At 41.4% G+C, this 21177-nt stretch overlaps 2 protein-coding genes across 2 annotated transcripts; both read right to left on the bottom strand.

The window, feature by feature from the left end:
• Positions 1 to 435: 435 nt before the first annotated feature.
• On the bottom strand, positions 436 to 9073 carry LOC107306667 (MARVEL domain-containing protein 2). Its single transcript, XM_015849988.1, has 6 exons — positions 7895 to 9073; positions 6293 to 6325; positions 5304 to 5443; positions 4466 to 4637; positions 4037 to 4087; positions 436 to 3117 (listed from the first exon to the last, which is right to left on the bottom strand). The coding sequence occupies exons 1-6, from the start codon at positions 9056 to 9058 to the stop codon at positions 3001 to 3003; spliced, it is 1677 nt and encodes a 558-aa protein (XP_015705474.1). The 5' UTR covers positions 9059 to 9073; the 3' UTR covers positions 436 to 3000.
• Positions 9074 to 11336: 2263 nt separating this feature from the next.
• Positions 11337 to 17797, bottom strand: TMED7 (transmembrane p24 trafficking protein 7). Its single transcript, XM_015849989.2, has 3 exons — positions 17461 to 17797; positions 15343 to 15588; positions 11337 to 14204 (listed from the first exon to the last, which is right to left on the bottom strand). The coding sequence occupies exons 1-3, from the start codon at positions 17632 to 17634 to the stop codon at positions 13968 to 13970; spliced, it is 657 nt and encodes a 218-aa protein (XP_015705475.1). The 5' UTR covers positions 17635 to 17797; the 3' UTR covers positions 11337 to 13967.
• Between the last annotated feature and the right edge of the window lie 3380 nt (positions 17798 to 21177).

The raw sequence follows: 21177 nt of genomic DNA, 5'->3' as shown, positions 1-21177 counted from the left end.
ACCTGGTCTTGAACACCTCCAAGGACGGGGCATCGTCCTCTGCAGAGCAATCCCAGCACTGCTGAATACAATGGAAATGAGCTAACGCTGTGTTGGACCTTTGTGAATGACAGGAAAATCACCAAACATCCGTTCTGAGGGTGTGTCACTGCGTCCAAGTATGACCAGAACTGAGGAAGGAAACATTTAAACATCAGTAACATTGCCATAAATAGGGGTGGAAGGCTTCTGAAGCTTTTGCTCTGTTCCATATATCAGGAGAAATGTTAACAGATGGGAAGAGTAGATTGTGGGTGCTCACATGCTTCAAATCTCATCGTAATTGTTGAATTGTGAAATTAAAAACCCCAAAACCAAGTCTGTGAGGCTTTTCATTAGCACTTTCAGTCGCTGTATTGTTAAAGCCAACCATAACTACGTTATGCAAACTCCTGATCACATTTATTAGACAATGCTTTATTTGTGCAAAAATATACAGAGCCATTTATGAAATACAGCTTGAAAATTCACACTCCTGGAAAGCTCACACAGCAACCAATTCCTATCGCACGAATCTTGATTTCTCCAAAATCTATGCTGGAAAATCAGCAGGAAGAGAAGCACGATAGTTCTGCAGAGGTTGTAGACATTGTCTGAAGGTCCAGAAGCCATCAGAAACTGAAACTCAGATCACTTTCAAAGGGAGGCTGAAAATAAGTGCTCTTATGGCAGAAAGGTCTACTAGGGGTGCAGAACCTTCTGTAAAGCCTTGATATGTCCCTCTCCCCCAACACTCTTGCCTCTAAATTGGAGAAATATGTATTTGTTGGATGAATAAAGGACTGGCTTTTTGTATACATCCAGGGAGCTAGAGTCAGCAGTTCAATGTCCAAACTGAAACCAGAAACAAGTTCTGTCTCTCATGAGTCTGTACAGGGAGCAAAACCGTACAGTGTTTTCATGAATTACAGTGGGATTGAGTGCATCCCCAGTAAGTTTGTGGATGACACTGGTTGTTTCTCTCTTCTTCGACCTTCTGAGACCTCACCAAAATACCACACCCAGGTTGGGAACCCCATCATGAGAAAGATGCAGAGCTGTTGAGTAGGTCCAGAAGAGGGACATGAAGATGGTCAGAGCACACAAACACCTCCTGTGTAGTAAACTTGCTGCAATCTGTGCATCATAGCCATCAACTGTGTATAACGTTAAAAAAATGACTTCCTTTTGCTTATACATTTGGTACAGATTGGAAAGCCTAGAGTTTCCACTGACAAAAAAGCCAAGTATAAAGCAAAAGAGCATTTAGATTGAAGGGACTTGGACAGGAAGCTTTCAAACAAAAGCTTGTCCTTTAGAATGCATACACTACAGCAGGTATAGAACACTAGGGCCAGGCACTTCATAAGGTAGAGGGGACTTCTCTTCTTTAAAAAGGAGAGAAACCTGAACCTGAGACAACTGAGAAAAGAAAGAAAACAGAATGTAAGACCTCAGACAGAGTAATACTGAGAGATCTTACAGATGGTGAAGGCTGAAGCCCATCAAATGAGGAGGTGCCAAATGTTCTAACTCTCTCATGGTGTCTTGTATTATTAACTCTACCTTCTAAAACTCATGGGATTAAAGTGGCTGATAATGGAAAGTCAATTTTCTAAGTATGGGAGTAAGCTGTAACCTCAAGATTGCAATATAAGTGACAATAAGAGCTCAAAAATCAAACCAGAAATAAAGCTCAGAGTTAGGTGTATTAGTGTGTTTTCAATACTGAGCAACAGTGGCAACATATATTTTAACAATGATGTGATTATATAAGCAATGGATCAACATCATTAAGTTGTTTCATTTCTTTAATGAAACTAAAATGCATTTCAGAAAAACAGTCCATTTGCAATTATATAAAACTGTACAAGGAAACTATTAATGCTTCCAGAAATTTTACTATGTAAAAAAAAGGTTTTTTTTAAAAAAAGGTGTGAAAAAGGATAAAAAGAGAAAATTCTCTGGCTTGTGTGAAAATTCGCATATATAAACCTATAGCCCCATCACAGATGAAAATTTATATTGAATTTATAAAGATACACACTAGGAAAGAAAACATTCCTGGCCTTATAAAAGATGCTAATAATTTATACATTGAGAATTAATTTTGTTGTACTTAATCTCTGAATAAGTTCACAAACAGCAGCATTTACATAAATTAAACTGGGCTACAGTGAAAAGTCCAGTTTCTTGCTGACAGAGAGAAGTACTGTTTCTTTATTTAGCCCAGTAGAAGCCCACTGAAATGTCCCAGAAATATATGCAGATTATCCTGCAACTACAGCAACACCAGTGGAATGCTGAATGTGGAATGCTCAACGCTGCTCTTCTTTTAATCTTTTAAGGTCACTTCTGAGTTTGCTGCATCACCTCTGCAGAGGAGCATGCAAACAAAACAACAACAATTAGAAAAAAAGAGCATATAATCACTGCTTACATAGGAACTCATTCTGCATTTCTTATTAGGCAAAATTCCCAGTCATCTCTTATGTACTATGGTGCATTTAAAAATGCAGCTGACTTGTAAAACTCATTTCCTACTTGCTGAAACTCCTCAGTGTGATCAAATACTCTACCAAACCCCAGCCACAGAGAACAATGCAACTCTTGATATCATTAAGATGTCACCTGTATCATTACAGTATTTGTATGCATGCTTTTGACAGTGCTTAGAATTGCCTTTTCTAGTGGATATTCCAACTTTCCAAATAAGGTATACTTAATTAAGAGGCAATTCTATGTATTGCCTGAAGAAAGCAGAATGTTAACACTGGTATCCTAAACGTATCTGAATTCGTTACACAGATTTATAACTGAATCTGCATATAGACCCTATCGGTAACATACAATACCTAATGAAGTGATCAGGCAGCTGTTATCCCCGCTGAAAGTATACAGATCTGAGAGTAAATAAATACTTTAAAATACACATATTGATTTAAAAACTAGAAAAATATTACATCCAAGCTCAAGGCACTTCTAAATTTGTACTTTCCAGTTCATAATTTTATCATAGTCCTGAATTCGTTGCTTTATGTGAGAAAGCTTATTCTTTAGGTATTCACAACGCTCCTTTTTCTCCAGAAATGCAGGATCCTGCCAAGAAAGCACAAATCCTTACATTAGTATTTATTCTTTCAGTATTATCCAGCAATAGTCTATTATCCATAATGATGTTCTTGACTAAGGACAGCATATAATTATTCTCCAGAATAATACTTTTTCTTTGGCCGTGATTTTCCATTTCTTGTTTTCCTTCATGAAGGGGTGGAGAAAGAAGCTCTGCTTCAATACACTGCAGCTACTCGGGGAAAGAGAGCTGTTTTTAAAGAAGAAGCCTGAGAATGTAAGTTACATCCTTCTACAAAATCTTAATTTAATACATGTGTTCTGTCTAATAAATACGTCTCCAAAAAAGCAATGAAATAGAGTTAACATGGACACAACTCAAATTTAATTAAAAAGAACAACTGGTACTTGTAATGGATGATGTTTTAGAAGGGCACAAGTAAACATTTGCTGCCTCCACTTAAAAATGACCAAGTAAAGCTCTTTGGATTATGCTGGAAATTACTTTTTGGAAGCCTACCCAAGTTTCAAGCTGCCAAAAAAAAAAAAACCAACAAAACAAACAAACAAACAAACAAAACCCCCTTATTTTTAAGGGTAAGGCTTCCTTTTCTGATAACGTATCTGACAGCCAAGTCAGTAAATATAAACAAACTATACCCCAAGAAGTGAGCAGACCTTTAAAAGGAAGATGTTAAAAGATAAAAATACTTAACTATTTTATTCCTCACCCGGCTAATAGGATCACTCTCCTAAACAGGTTGTTGGCATGAAACAGGGTAGGCAGCACCCCACTTTTGCCAAAGATTTAAAGTACAAACTATACAAAGCCCTGTAATAGCCAGGGGTACCGCAAGGCAGCAAATTTCTATCAGAAGTGCTATAGATTTACGTTTTCTTTGTTATTCTTTAGATTCATCAGCAATGTAAAGCTGTAAACACTCACATTTTTCTTCTTCTCGTATTCTTGCAGAACTTTTGATATCCTTTCCTGTTCCTGCAGAGAGATATCACACATTTTTAGACACACTGAGTGTCCTATGTATCTTCATCTAAACTCTACAAAATACTTGTCAAAAGTCAATCTCACAGTTGATCAAATCTTTTCTGATTTTAGATGCACAGTTTGTACCTGAGAAATAGTGAAAACAAGTTAACTTTGCTTTTTTCAAACTAGAAAGCTAATAATATGAATAACAGAAAAACACAAATACATTCACACTATCAGTGCTATCTAGATGGATGACGAAATAAGAAATAGCATATCTGAGAAAAACCATCTCTCCTCCTGAGCCACTGCCAACATCACCAGACATTAACCACAGAAAATTAGAACTGCATGCTTTCCAGTAGCCTTTTTTCCACAGGTACTCACATATACGCTTCCAGGGTGGTGAGGAAGTTGTCTCATCAATGCTTCTAGCTCATTAAACTTCTTTAGTACAGCATGAACTTCCACAGACAGTTCTTTGTACTCAGCAAACTGATCATTGAACACCGCTTTATATCGGTCTCGCATTTCATTTGTTTGAATTGCTGGGTATTTCCTTTAAAATAAGTAAATATTCAGTGACTAGTATTAGACATCAGACTTCAACATGCACACAGTGTTGTGACGTCAGTAGCGTGCTTCTGTATTGTTTGCTCATCTCATAATTGCTGAAGCTTTCCCAAATCTGAACCATTGAAATATATGGCAAATAGTATATAAACCAATTAATTTTATACTTCACCACAGAATCACAGAATATCCTGGGTTGGAGAGGACCTAAGAGATCATCTGGTTCCAACCCTTTTACTGTGAACAGGGTTGCCCCCCACTATATCATGAAAACCATAAAAAAACATAACAGATTGTGGATAACATGGAAAGCCTACCCTTTTAAAGAGATAGTACCTATTTAGCACTCACCCATTTAGTATTAGACAAACTCATAAAGCTAAAAAGCTAAGAAATTTCCCACGAATAACTGTCTGAGTCTTCTGTTCCTTTGATAATTACATGCTAGATTATAATAGCGTGGTCCAGTATTTGGGTTTAGGGGCTGTTAGCATGTTAAGTTTCAGATCATTTATTCATATTACTGTGTCCATGGCACTGATAAATAATTGCAAGGTTCTATAGCACATGCAAAGAAAACATGAATATGAGAAATGCTGCTTGAAAAACGCGATCCAAGTACTGACTTTGATAAACAAACTAAGTCACTTACGCTAAGTAGTCTGGCATCACTATAGGTTTAGGAATGTGGCCTGCAGGTATATGACCATTAAGGAGCTCTGGTTTCCTTTCCATTGATTTAAGCTGCCTGTAAGCAACCTCTTCTCTTGCTGTGTTGTCACTTTCAGTATACTAAGTTTGAAGAGAAAAAATATTGCTCCAATTAAAATGAGACCTCATTCAAGTTCTGTAAAGTATCCAGTTAAATTGAAGACAAAGATAAGAGTCCTAAGCAGCAGCACAGGTAAGTCGCATACATTCTTTATATGATCTACTATAGTTAGAAACTCAGGAAAGAGTTGCACAGTTAAGAACTTAAAATGATTACCTTCAGTTTGTCCTAACATTTTTGGCAATGAACCTCATATCTGTACCAGTGACAGACAAATAATTATTGGGGGCTTGAAAAGATTTGTTCCAAATATCTTAAAAAACAGTTTATGGAAGTTTTCTGGATATCCATTTCATTTGTGGATAAACATGAGTCACCCTCTTCTCTAGAGATCCCTCTTTCTCTTACTTCCAATTCTACAATTTAATCCCTGATTCAGAAGTAATGTCACATGTAGTCAAAAAGGCTCCTGATTCAGTACTGAAGCAAGCAATGGAAAGGACAGTGGCCGGATGCTCACAGTATTTAAAGGGAGACATTCAATTCTGAAGAAAATACTTCATAAATGTTCTAGGAATCATCAACAGCTACCCTGTTAAAATCCCATCCAACCTTTGGAGTGTGTATGCCTGCAAATTTGTGCAGTAGAAGCACAAAAATCCTTCTTTTCTTGGTATTTCAAAGCTTGTAAGGGAGTCCTTAGTCTTAGAATAACAGGAGCAAACTCAAACCTCAAACCTAACAATGAGCTCCCACTGGCTACTCTCCAACCTTAACAGGTAGCCAAAAGGATGCATCAGATGCTTTACTGCTATAACCATACCTGCAAAATTCTGTGGTGTGAACAGAAAAACACATTTGCTTCCTACCTTCTTGTCCGGTAACGACAACTGTGTTTTCATCTGTCAAAAAAAAAACCACACTCAGAGCTCTAAGTTTTATTTTAAACAATAAGAAGAAAAGCACAGATACTTAATATATATTTTAAGCCAAACTGTAGGGATTCTTATATAATTATATTAAATAATGAACATATTTAGCAAAAGAATGTTTTCACATCAAGCACTTTGAAGACATTTGAAGAAAGGTGGAATGAAGAAAACCACACAAAACCCAAAACAAGACATTTAGTAGTACAGCTATAAGGAAAAAACACAGAAAATACTCCAACTACTTCTCAAAGACCTTTAAATTTCACATTCCATTGCCTCCCACAGCTTAGTCCATTGCCTAAAAACACAGCAATGCACTAGCCAGCAACCAACCTGCCACTCTTCTGCACAGAACTATCCTGATCCTAGTTTATATGTTAACTTTGATAATATTCTTAAGTAACTAGAGCAAAAGAACATGCATAACAACAGGTAAATCACCACATACTAGCACGACGTACTTAAAACCTGGATGAAAACCAGCTAGTTTCATACACCTACAATTCACTTTCCTAAAGGTGAGTCTCAGTTTCATGCAAGATCTTGGCAAGGAAACCAACAATAATGGAACAAAAATTCCTGCTTTCTCCTACTGAATCATTTAAATGCTGACAATTACTTAAGGCAGGCTTTTGTAAGCTTCACATGTGTGTTTTTAAGCCACATTTTAATGATTTTTAGGAGCTTTTCAGAGTGTTTTCACATGGAAGAAGTTTTATGCAAATGGCTTCAAATGCCCTGGTTGACAAAGCGAGGTCTACGCTGTGACGGTTTATCATTAACTAGGTGAGTATTGAGCTGTTTTAGTAGGGGCAAGGCCAGCAGCAATGCAAAACAGACTGAGCGGAAAGATGAAATAATTGAGAACTGAGACACCTGCTCTATCATTACTATCACTATCACTGAATCATAGATTGGCATGGACCACAAAGATCATCTTGTTTCAACCCCATGCTATATGCTGTGTTGCCAGCCACCAGCCCAGGCTGCCCAGAACCACATCCAGCCTGGCCTTGAATGCCTGCAGGGATGGGGCATCCACAGCCTCCTTGGGCAACCTGTTCCAGTATGTCACAACCCTCTGGGTGATTACCTGGTACAACTGTAAATAAAGCTGAAAAGGCAAGAAGTAGTCACTTGGATTTTTGCTTCAAAATGCCAATTTGTATTTCATATTCTGTCATTCCGTTTCAGTTCACATGCTGGGAGCGCGGTCTTCAAACAAATGAGGTGGCTTTAAGCCCAACCCTACTTAAAAGCTCAACAGGAACATGATTTGTGTCTTCCTTTGCTTGGAAAACACACAGAGGGAAGTACGTCATCACATGATGTCAGATGAAAACGGAGTATTCCACAGCACCTGTTCCTTACCAAAGTGAATACAAAACGACTCTGGGTCACACCTTCACAGTACTTGTTATTTGTCCATAACTGAGGCTGAAGGCTCAGCCCTGAAGGCTCAGGGCCTGCTCTGCATACAGCAGACCTTACAGCTGTGCCTATTAGGTTGTGCCCACGAGAGAGAACCCCAGGACCCACCTCTTGTTCCATCTGCTCCCTGTGCCTCCTGGCTGTTTCGTGCCTCCACAGCTTCAGGGAAACCAGAGCACTGATCAGGTAGACGACCACCGTGACGAACAGGAAGATGACTGCTGCCGTCTGACCTCCTTCCACACGGCAAAAAGAGGCGTTTATCGGTGTCTTAAACAGCTGGTAATAGCAGAGCCCCCCTCGGTTGATGTCATTGACGTACACGATGCCAGCAGACATGTACAGAAGGAACATGGCCACGTTAATGCCAAACTCGGTCAGCGGCCACCAGTTGGAATCGAGGAGGATGGTGCGGTAGTACATGGACATGCCGAGCACCAGCAGCACGATGGTGACGATCCACGCCACTCCAGCCACCACCAGCACGAAGGGCGTTTTGGGCCCGCTGTAATAATACCCACCATAGGCCGTGCCGTAGTTGTAGGGCTGCGAGTACCCGAACATGTTGTACCACTCGTTATCCTTGTGCACGTAGGCGGTCACGCAGGCGAACACGGCGGCTCCCAGCAGCAGCTCGGCCACACCGAGCAGCCTCAGCAGCCCGGCCCAGGACTTCATGTAGGCGTATCGCTGCCGGTAGGCCTCCACCTGCTCGCTGTACGTCATGCCGGTGGGCGCGCCCAGCGAGTCCCCTCGCAGCATGGCCTCGGCTTCCTGCGACGAGCAGCCGGGCCGCACCCGCGTCAGGCCGGGCGATGCGGGCGGCGAGCACGGCGTCCCGTCCGACACGTACCTCATGTCGGACGCCGCGCTGTCCCAGCCCGACGAGCGGCCGCGCTTCCCCTTGAAGAAGTTCTTCCACGAGTCGGGGATGAAGCGCCGCACCGGCTTCAGCTCGGCCTGCCCGCCGCCCGGCACCGCGTCCGGACCGAACGGCGGCTGCAGCGGCAGCGGGGGCGGCGGGAACGGGGTGGCGGCCCCGGAGGGGGACGAGACGGCGCTGCGAGACATGGCCCGCGGCAGAACCGCACCGCCACGACGAACCGAACCGCCCCGCCGAACCGCACCTGCGCCGCGCCGCCCCGCCCGGCCGCACCTGCGTGCTGCGGCACCGCCATCCCACACGGAGCGGCGGCTGTGGGCGAGCACTGCGCATGATCCAGCACTGAGCTGTGGTGATGTGAGGGACGGTGCTGTGTGTGACTTGTACATGGCGTGTAGGGAACACTTCACAGTGATGGTCTAAGGGCAAAGAGTGCTCGTGGCTTGCAATCACAGAATCACAGAATGACCCGGGTTGGAAGGGACCTCAAGGATCATGTAGTTCCAACCCCCCTGCCTGGCAGGGCCACCAAACATACACCTTTACTAGATCAGGTTGTTCAGGGCCCCGTCCAACCTGGCCTTGAACACCTCCAAGGGCGGGGCATCCACAACCTCCCTGGGCAGCCTGTTCCAGGGCCTCACCACTCCTAGTGAAGAACTTCCCCCTAAATGAGAGGCAGTATGCTTTGTTAAATGATATGTGTGGTATGTACTTAAACACACTCAACCCTTTCTTCAGAATCCCAAGTATGAGCACCCAAAAGCTTTCCCTGTTGTTCCAGCAGTATCAGTTTGATAACATCTGCCACCTTCTGCTCTGCCACAGTTGGCATAGGGTTATCAGGAGAATAGGGTTATCAGTGAGCTTTGGTTTCCAGAAGAGCTGTAGGAAATACACAAAGAGCAAAAGAGCATTTTGATGGAGCAGATTCTCAATACAAAGCACTATTTTTCAGTATAGTCACAATCATCAGCTGATTTATGCAGGTGTGCTGATCAAGACTCTCTTAATTTCATGGTGTGACAATTGGGCATGGCTGTCCAGCATGTGGCTTGTATGACGTGTTACTGTCACCACTGCTGGTCTCCATCAAGGTTCAGCAAGCACTGATGGATGTCAGTGGGCTCAAGCTTTAAGGCATGGATGTATTCAACTCCACACCTTTGTTTCATACGCTCTTCTATATCAGATGCTGCTTTCCAGACTGCCTTTCTGCAGCCTGTCACATGGCAACAACAGAATGGAATGGAATGGAATGGATATCGGTGAGAAGATTCAGCCTCTGCTGCCATACAGCCACCATTCACCCCTGATGTTGTGGGCCCATATAATAAAATAGCAGGTGTTACTTTCAGAGCAGCCCTCATACACCTCTGCCGGACAGCCCACATAATAGGACAGATCCCTGCAGAACTGTGCTGGCTACTTTCCTCCATTGCAGGAGTTAACCATTAACTCATCCCTCCCCGCTCACGCCCCCCTTCCTATTTATCAATAATTGATCAGGCTTTACTAATTAAGTCATTCTTTTGAGCTTCTTTTAAAAGTGTCTGAGACAGAATTAGAAGCCCTTTGGAAATCCGGTAAGCTCTATTAGCTAGATCTTATTGCTTACTGATCTCTTCCGAGCAATTTAAAAGCTTAAAAAAACCTGTTAATAAAAAAAAACAAACTCCAAGAAAAAAACTCCGCTAGTATTTCTGAACTGGTATAAATTCTGTTTGGAGTATTCAAAAGCAAAATATATTGTATGATAAAAAGCCACTTGTGCCATCTCAGAACAAATACAATTCTCCTTCCTACTTTTCACTGTTTATAATATTATGATGATTTCTTGTTACTCAGGTTGCCTTCTATCATGTATGCAGTGATGATTTCCACATTTTCTTTAAGTGCATTTATTTGTATTTTTAGAGTTAAGAAGCTTGGCTTCCATTTTCAACTTCAGATATTTTAAGTTTATGAGAAAACTAAAAACTTTGCAACCTCTAAGGCACTGGACTTTTCTTTTTCCATCACAACTGCCTATACAGATAGATATATAATAATACGCATACATGAATGTTAAGAAGATATAAGTTATCTAAGTGTTCTGAATGATAAGGGCTCAGAATGAGGTCGCCATCACCACTGTGCATTCACTTCCTGAATGCAAACATTTTTAAGCAGGGTAGTTCTGCATTTGTTTTTAAGCAAAATCCTGAAGATCCTACTCTGTGGTTTACAAGAGTGGGAACAAACTGCTTTGGAAACACATCCACCAACACATGAGCTATATTTTACATTAGACCAAAGCAACTGCTGATCAGCTCCCATCTAGAGAACCACAAAGAAAGGCAGCAGCTGCAGCTAGCACCATGTCAGAAGGAAGCCATGGCCCTCATTGCCCCCACCAAGCAACACTGGCCAACCACAGCCCCACCATTACAAATCAGAACTGAAACTTTGTTTTTCTCTAGTGACCTTAACGTGCAGCTAATTATCAGCTGCAGTGAATTGAATCTCTTCTGAATGCACAGGAATGGAAGAGTGATCAAAGCTCAGGTAGATAAAACTTTTCACTGCAATGTATTAAAATACAAGTTGATACTCAGATTGTCATTCAGCTTGTAAGTGAATAAGGCTCCCCTCTCCCAAATGCAGACCGAAAAAAACAGGCCACAATCATATATTAACTTTTTATTTTCCCATACAGTATTCACAGAGTCTGTTTCTTGTCTTACTCAAAGGTTTTGTTTGTTTTTTCTCCAAACTAAATCAAAAACTGACATTTCACAACACGAAAAGAAGTTGCGTAAACACAAAACATTGAAGGAATAGCTGAAAACGAGGGTCTTAAGCAAGTTAAAAACACAGTTGTATCCCCATTAATGCATGGCAATTCATTTGTCTATGACACCATTAATCAAGCTATCTTTTCATATACGAAAAGACGCAGCTCAAATGAAAAGTCACAAAGCATTTCTTCACTCTCTGCATATTAGCATGTGTTTTATTATATCCTATTCAGTCACAATTTAAAAACTATATACAGCTATGTTTAAATGGGTGTCTGTGCCATGTTTTTAATAAAGACAAAATGAAGGCATTTTAAACTATTGCTGCATATTATGTAGCAAGATATCAAAGGATTGGTTCAGATAACTAATTTTAATGACAAAGTCCACTAAGCCTCTGCAGTGGGCGTAATATTGAGCACAGCAGTCCCACCTTACACATTCAAACATTATGAAAGAATAGAGACATATGCGATGGACAGCCAGTATTTGGTTTACCCCACTGTTTACCAATTTTAATAGCACACAGAACACAGCAAGGAAAAAAAAAAAAGTTTCAATCTCTAAAACAAATGTCTTTGTTCTGATTAAAGCTACAGAAGTGATTTTCAAAATGCAGATTACAGAAGACAATTTGCTAATTAAATCGTGTTTTCATCCAATACTTGCACCCAGAGTGCAGAACTTGCTTCACTGTTGAGTGCAAAGCAGCCAAAAGTTACTGAGTATCAGCTGCAGAAGTACACACATATGGGTACCATTAAGAACATAGTTCTTAGGCACAAACCTGTCTCAAAAGAAAGGAATAGTCAGGGTGTTGGTTTTTTTTTTGCTTTTTGTGAATTTAACTACTTCTTGGAAGCCTGCATTCCAAAATGATAATGCAGTATTTGAATTTCAATACAAGACAGTACACATAATCCTAAACTGAGCATTTTAGTACCTCCATAACCTTTTAACTTATTTTTTAGCTCCTTCAGTTTGTTTTGTTTTGATTTCCAAAGAAGATTTTCCCCAAACAGAGATGACTACACGGTTCACTTTTCAACCATCACAATGTTTAAAATGAAGTTATCCTAGGTCAATTCTTCAGGGTCTCAATTTTTTTGCCAGAGATAACACAGGCTATGAATGAGGATACAGCATTCTTCCTCTGGTTGCTGAAAATTAGTTTAGGAAGCATCTTTTGAATTAGTCAGCAATACAACTTTTTTCCCCCCCCACCTCTGTTTAGTTTGTGTGCATTTACAAGTTGCAAGTCTACTTTCTCCTCCAGAAGCACCTAAAGGAGCTGACCAATTCAATCTAAGCTACATGTATGTTCATACACTTACTTCTTTCCACATCCAAATAAAGCAAGACTTTACAGTACATAAGCTACTAAGTACACAAGCAGTGGAAACAACGTGGCTATTAACTCTACCAAAAGATAACCTGAAATATTTAAAACATTTTCTGACCACTAGCAAAAATAAAAGAGTGGCGATCAGATGCACAAGGCCATACTGTATCAGTGCACCACACACAAGGAAATAAAATTTACAGCACACGTGCAATGCAGTATCAATATCAAATCGGCCTCTGAACAGGAAAACAATCTGCTAAAAACCTCTGTATGTGCTTCATATGTACTATAGCCTCGGCCAGTGCTGGTGCTGTGCTGCCTAACAAACCAAGCTACCTCTGGTCTTAAATACAAGAAGCAGCAACAACGCGTGCCCAGACACTGCACAGCTTCAGTGACAAAGTTACAACTCTCTATTTTATTGCAAGTTTTTAAAACGAATTTGGAGATTTGGATTTTTAAAAACAGAAAATCTATTTCCTGAGTAGTCTCAGTTTAAAGTTTGTTCAGTAAAACAAACATCACAGAAGAGGAAAAATGTTATACCTTAGTATAGAAGAATACATGCTTAAGCAAATGCACTCAACTATAAAATTTAAAGTGTTTTGAAAGTGGAGATTCACCAGGCTGACAGAGAATGAGCCATGACGTAGTGTCACACTTGCAACAGATTAACAAATAAGCAAAGGATGTAATCAGCAAATCAAAACAGCATTACAGTTCATCACATCTGCTTGTTTATAATGCAATCCACTCAGCCTGGAAATTATAATAAAACCACACTTCTCATATGCATTGCTTTTGCATATCAGACATTTGATTGCTTGGTTCTTATAAAGTTTTATACTGCAGATAAATAATTTCCCTGGTAAAAAAAGGAAAAAACCAAAAATCCTCAATTTGGATTACAATAAGAAAAAGATAGATAGGCTGGTCAATGCAAATGTTTAATAGAGGAATCAGAAAGCAGAAGTGTTTTGTTTTTTTCTTTTTCTGAATGTTATCATGTGTCCCTTCTATAACTTTTTGTGTCTGTTTTGTGATTCTAACAGATGATGGGTAGACACACTCGAATGCTGCACATATTTAGATCCTTTGTACCTAGAATTAATTGGAGAATAGTAACTATACAGATTAATAGTGCATAATGACCTGAAGCATTATCACTACCAGTTATGATCCAACGCGGGTTGTTGTGGTTCTTTTATCTGAGAAGAAGCTCTTGAGGAGGAATACCTGCCCGATACTAACAACAAGCAGAATGATTGCTTCCCCTATCGACCAATAAGCAACTCTTGTGTTCAGATCCTCAGCTCTGCTGCGGCCTTGCGCTTCCCTCAGTCGAAAGTGAGTCTGATAATCGATGACAGACTTCAAAGCTTCATGAATTGAGACACAGGCGGACTCCATCTAGAGAAGAAAACAAATGCAGCATTCCCCATTAAGAGCCCTTCTAATACATTTACACAGCTATGTTGTTCTTTACTGTCTGTCATGTAAGATTTATAACAGCTCAAAAACCACGCTAACTTAACATGTTCTTCTATCAAGAGACACTTCCCTCACTTAGGCATACAAAAAGGGATTAGAGAAAGAACAATTCTGCTATTTTTCAGTGTTTCCAAGTGGCTAAAACCCTAAAACAAATAATTCAGGAAAACCTGCCCAAATTCACCACTTAACCCATTCAATCTGTGATGGCAGTTTTCCAAACCCTACATCATTTTTCACAAACTTCTTCCATGTTCAGCTCATGCTGTCTGAGTAAAAGTCAGGACTCCTCACTCTGCTTTGATCATCACAGAATCAACCAACAGATCTTCAAAGTATTTGAGTTCTAACAGGTAGCTTTTCACTTAAAATTAGGATTTCCTGAAGAACAAACAGCACAATCTATTATATGTTTTATTGATAGGACAAGGGGGAGAGGTTTTAAACTAAAGGAAGGAAGATTTAGATTAGATGTCAGGGGGAAGTTTTTCCACAGAGAAAGCTGTGAGCCCCTAGAACAGGCTGCCCAGAGAAACTGTGGATGCCCCATCCCTGGAGTTGTTCAAGGCTGGGCTGGATTGGACCCTGGGCAGCCTGATTTAGTGGTTGTCAACCCCAACTGTGGCAGAGGGTTGTAATCAGATGATCTTTCAGCGCCCTTCCAAACCATTCTATCATTCTATGACTGTTAAGGAGAAAGTTTAACACTCTAGTAGAGCTACTTGCACTTATATTGGTGTTTAACCATCTTTTACAAGTCTGGTGTCTGAACACGCCCCAAATTATTCTTCTCAGGGGGATTCAGGAAGAGGTTTCCCACTACATTCTACCACTGGTGTCATTAATAAATTGTAGAGGCCTTCTACTCTGCAGAAGGGATCCTAAAATGCCAAGCCCCTCTACTTTCAGGCATTCACCTTTCACTGTCCCTGTAAAAGAGCTGTCCAAGTTCCAACTGATATTCAAAAGCGATACAGATATCTAATTCAGCTCAATCTGGAAAAACAACAACGTTCTTTCAAGCTAACAGTTGCTGTCAAGCACAAGGGCATCTTACCTGGGTAAGTGCAGTTACTCTGTTTTCACTAGGAAACAGCGGTGGATCTTCTCCAACCTGGAAATCAAAGTACACAGTTTTGTGTGTAAACGTAGAGAATTCGTTACTGAAGCAGAATTTGTATGTTCCATTCCTGGATGCAGTAAATGTGAAGCTATCGTATTGTTTCTTCATCTCTTTGTACAGTACGATGCCATCAGGATCTTCCAATCGACAGTCAACGTCGTAATGGCCTCCAGTGATCACCTGATAAGAAAAAAAAAGACATTTAATACCTTTCTTACCAGAAATACAACTTGTCAAATGGTATTCCACAGTTTCTAACTTTTACAAGTATATTTTGAAATATAACACATTAATTTGAATATTGTTTAAAGCCAGTCTGCAAAAATCACTCTTTTTATGGAAGACACATAGAAAATAACAGGAAAAAAAAACTTTAAACTCAAGATATGAAATATAAACTCTTTGAAAATGTAGCTGACAAAAGAAATTTTAGTTGCTTTCTTATAGCTAACTGCGCTAGAGGAAAGGCTACCATAGATAAAACTTGATGGAGCAGCAAAAGACAGTGCTGTAACAAACCAACCGTTAACTAAATCCACCACCTCTCCATGCAATCAATAATGTGAGCTGATATTGTTAAGATGTTGTAAGACAGCTCCTTTCTGTATGGCCTAAGGAGCATAACTACCCTGTTTGGTCAAGCTGCTCAGCTCAGCAGGAATGGCATATGACCAGTAAAACAGGTATTACAACAGGCCTAGTCCTTATACCAGCTTGTCAACAAAGCAGTGTTACTGAGGGGTCCGCTGCTTCCCTCCTGCACAGTTGGCAGCAACCACTGCTTTTCAAAACCAGTACATTCAGATAACGCCCAGGAGTGACTCCAATCTTCATGACTCACTTTTATTTCAGGCTTCGGTTATTGTTGACATTACTCCATAGAAGCAGACAAGATACTCTGCCTCTGTACTATGTTCCACTGGTAGTTCAGATGCTCAGATGCTGTTTTCATGACCCTCAGGCTAGTAGTTTTAAGCTTAATTTTCACTTCAAATTTCTATCTTTTTTAGACAAAGCATGCTGAACGAGGAAAATACTCATATCTGAAGGCCTGTCCCTTTTGTATTATACAAAAACGTTCTAAAGTACAATTAGTTTTATTGTATTGAGTATCTTTCACAAATCTGTTTGCATATCTTTGGATGTGATGTACACTTCATGTGATTCCACAGCTATTTTTTCCTGTTTATCAAGTTATCAGAGCCATGAAGTTAATAAGACAGAAATAGCAAAAGAGCTGACAACTATCTGCCCTACAGGCAGCTAACTTTAAAAAGGTGGGATTTTTGCTTTTTTTTTAAACATTCTGCACAGAAATAGCGGCTTATCTTTAAGGCATGATTTCAGATTTTACAAGGGCATCACTAACCAGTTTACACACACACAATAAAGATGCGTTTTCAGACCTTTAAAGCTCTCCCAAGATTTCTTCCTATAAAGAAAGCTTCCTTGAGCCTCTGCTCAGCTCTTCCCTAAGACTACTGCCAAAGGATGCAGCACTTCAGCTGGGCAAACCTGGAGTGTATTTGCAAAAGCACAAAGCTATCTGGTGGCAAAATCCCCCAAAATACTAAGAAAAAAAATAAATACGGGACTTCAAAGGGGAAAGTTGGTCCATAAAAGCACACTGCTCCCCTAAAGTAGCCTTAATTCACACTGTTGGGGTTGACAATTTGGTGTCAGTGGCAGCAGACTCAGAGGTACCAGAAGTGCCAGGGCTGTGGCCTGATGAATCTCAGAGCTGTGCAGCAGTTTTCTGTTAATAAGATAAAGGTTCAATCTGTTACAAAGTACGGAAAGCCCCTTCTTTACATGGCACTGATGAGGCCACACCTCAAATACCGCCTTCATTTTTGTGCTTCTCACTCTAAGAAAGCCACCAAAGCCCTGGAGCATGTTTAAAACAAGGTAACAAAGCTGCTGAACGATCAGAGCACAGGTTTGATGAGGAGCAGATGAGGGAGCAGCCCGTTTCCGTGTGGCCCCGCACCGCCCTGCCGCCATTCGCCCCAATGCGAGGCCTCGTGGCGCTGATCCGGGCTCTCCTATTACCTGGAACTCCAGCGTGCACTTGGTGCCCTGAGCGATCTCCTCGTAGAAGCACTGCTTGGCGTTATCGGGCAACTCGAAGGTGATCTCGGAGGCCCGCGTGGCGCAGGCCAGAGCCAGCACCACCACCAGCAGCCGCCCCAAAGGCAGGTCGGCCCCGCAGACCCGCGGCAACATGGCACAGAGCGGAGGGACGGCGAGAAGGGACGGACAGCGAGCGGGACGGGGCACGGGAGAATGAGGAGAAGCGGCGGCCGAGCGAGAGGAGCCGGGGTGGAGCGCGATGCACTGCGGAAACACTCGCTTTAACGGGAGCCGCCCTCCGGTTGTGCATCCGGGTGAGGACCGGGGTTCTGCGGACGTGGGCGGGGCGGGGCTGCTGCCTTGGGCGGGAAGGAGCCTCCCCTCAGCTCTGCCAGTTGAGTCTGTCCGCACCAGGGACAGCCAGCTTCTGTACCAGAATGTTATAGCCTCCAATCCAATGCGACATCCCCGGTCAGCCAAGAGTGCTGAAAAATGATGGAGAGGGGGTTGGCAGCCACAATATTTACTGTTCTCCTTTACCTTAGCAGCCAAGCTCAGTTCTAGCTGTGCTTTGGCTTTCCTAATTTTCTCCCTGCACAGCTTCACTACATACCTGTAATCCTCATAAGTAGCTTGCTAACTTCCAGAGATCATAATCACAGAATCACAGAATGACTCGGGTTGGAAGGGACCTCAAGGATCATGTAGTTCCAACCCCCAAAAGACCATAAACTTGTCTTTTTTTCTTGAGGTCCAGCCAAATGTTCAGCCAGCCCGACCTCCTTGCCCTTCAGCTTATCTTTCATGACTTGGGGATGGTCAGCTCCTGCACCTTTAGAGCAGTTTCTTTACAGTATTCCCAGCCTTCCTGTGCTCCCACACTCTCCTAAGTTACCTCCCAAGGGACCCTCTCAACCATGGACATAAAGAGGTTGAAGTCCGCCCTCCGAATCTAAAGTGTGAATCTGGCTTCATTTGTTTGTCTCCTGAACATTCCACTCACAGTGGTATCCAGATTCCTGGGTGATACATGGGTCTAAAGATTCATTTGTAACATAGGTCTGAGATTTTACTTTCAGAAGGACATTACACCTATAAACTTATTGATTTCATTACAATTATCTTTGAATTAGCCAGTTCATTATTGATAAAGTGCTGCTGGTACTGTTATCAGGTTCTTTTTGATTTTCATTGTTCTATCTCTATGTGTTAACCATCTGTGAACTAATGGAACTTCATATAATTGTCTTTATTGTCTTTCTGTGCAAGGAATATTAGAAAGTTAAACTCCAAATAAGTTTATGAAGTATAATTTAGAGAGAGTCATATGAAGATCTTTTGTTTCCAAGCAGAAAACCCATTTAATTAGTATTAAACTCATTTTCAGGTGTTATTCAGTATAGCTTTTCCTTGATAAATACATTAATGGAGACATTGATGCTCTGGATGTGCATATGCTCCACTGGGTGAAGCACTGGCTGGATGGCCAGACCCAAAGAGTTGTGGTCAATGGAGTTGAATCCAGTTGGTGGCCAGTCACAAGCAGTGTCCCCCAGGGCTCAGTGCTGGGGCTGCTTCTGTTTAACATCTTCATTGATGATCTTGATGAGGGGATTGAGTGCACCCTCACTAAGTTTGCTGACGACACTAAGTTGGGAGGGAGTGTAGATCTGCCTGAGGGGAGAAGGGCACTACAGAGAGACCTGGATAGACTGCATCAATAGGCCAAGGTTAACGGCATGAGTTTCAATAGGGCCAAGTGTCAGGTCCTGCATTTTGGTCACAACAACCCCAGGCAACCCTACAGGCTTGGGGAGGTGTGGCTGGAAAGCTGCCTGACGGAAAGGGACCTTGGTGTGCCGATGGACAGTCGGCTGAATATGAGCCAGCAGTGTGCCCAGGTGGCCAAGAAGGCCAATGGCATCCTGGCTTGTGTCAGGAATGGTGTGGTGAGCAGGACTAGGGAAGTCATCCTGCCCCTGTACCTGGCACTGGTGAGGCCTCACCTTGAGTACTGTGTTCAGTTTTGGGGCACCTCATTACAGGAGGTACTGGAGCAGGTCCAGAGAAGGGCAACAAGGCTCGTGAAGGGCTTGGAAAATCAGCCCTATGAGGAGAGGCTGAGGAAGCTGGGGCTGTTTAGTCTGGGGAAAAGGAGGCTGAGGGGAGACGTTATCTTTCTCTTCCAGTATCTGAAAGGTGCTCACAGTGAGAGCAGGGCAAGCCTCTTCTCACTGGTGACAGGTGACAGGATGAGGGGTAATGGCCTCAAGTTTTGCCAAGGTAAATTTAAGATGGACATTAGGAAAGATTTTGAAGGTCTTTTCATGAAATTCCTTGTTCCATGTGTTTATCATGCCTTTCTCGGACTCCAGTTGTGTAATTAATAGAAAATTCACTGTCACCTCAACATTTTAATTCTCACTTAAAGCAGATTTCATCTTGCTGCTCAAACCCACCTAGCATTTTAAAACCTCATCTTTAAAAATCTTTGCTTGGGGCTCTGACTGATTTCACCTTAAAAACAGAAAACAAAACAAAACAAAAGTTACTGATATCTAGAGAATAAATGCAGTTTACAAGGTTCAATTTTTGATAGACAAGAATGCCTGAAACAAACAGGTCAGTTGATAATACAAAGTTGTCTTCGTTTTCACTGTCCTTCATGGTTGAAGAACTGGACTTGAACAAACTTGGAACCTGCAAAGCACTCAAAGTGCAGTCAAGTATACTATCAACTAGCACAGTTTCAGCCCTCCGATTCAGTGTGATTTGTTATATGTTATGCTACAAACGAAAAGAACCTCCAGGCATTAAAACCACTTGAATTTATACCTTCTTTCAAGGTTCAGTGTGTTTTATAACCTTTGTTCTCATTCTTTCAAAACTGCAATGAACAAGACATGATTTTGTTCAAGCTTAAAAACTCCGTGCACTACTCTTCATGCTGGTGATAGCTGGTTACATAAAAGTCTGGAAGCATCCAAACAGAACATCTGAGAAAAATGTTAACTATTGTGTTAAGTGCTAAGTAAATAAATAAAAGTTAGCTTCACCTAAAATTAAACATTTACTGTACATCTTCATACAGGAAGATATTTGTAGCTGCTCCTCTACCAGGATCTGGCCATTGTGGAATTGGGAAAAAAGAGATTGCTGAGAAAGTTGTGATCCTTGTCACCTTCTCCAATACATCACATGCACTGCTGCAGTCACCACTTGACAGCCAGCATTTGAGGGCTTACTTGCACACTCCCAAGCACTCAGACTTGGGAACACACGGACTCGGACCTTATGCTGTTTCTTTGGTACAGAAGAGGGAGCTATTGTTCACGATAACTCGCCTTTGTTACTTTTTGCAGGGAACACTGTTCTTTCAGATTGGCTTTTTCAATTTAGTGATAAGAAGATACTGGAAGCTTAAAGTGAAAACAAAAACAACATGCCTGTACATAGGCTTAGATATAAGGTATGGGTTGCAATACCCAAGACTTATGCATGGATCAGGCTTCCAGTTCAGCAGTGAAATCTATGCTTTAAGTCCTTTTAGGTACCAGGATTCCATGTATAACACAAAGAGATCTCCAACAGTAAGGTTTGCTGAGCAGAAATCTGCAAAAACTCCATGGGAAATGAATAACACCATCTTCTGATGTTCGAGATGAACAAAGATTGCTCAGAAATAGAGATTCTTCT

This window comes from Coturnix japonica, chromosome Z, assembly GCF_001577835.2.
Source record: "Coturnix japonica isolate 7356 chromosome Z, Coturnix japonica 2.1, whole genome shotgun sequence".
In the NCBI taxonomy this organism is placed as follows: domain Eukaryota; kingdom Metazoa; phylum Chordata; class Aves; order Galliformes; family Phasianidae; genus Coturnix; species Coturnix japonica.
The sequence above is the reverse complement of the archived record's forward strand: the minus strand, read 5'-3'. Positions and strand labels throughout refer to the sequence as shown.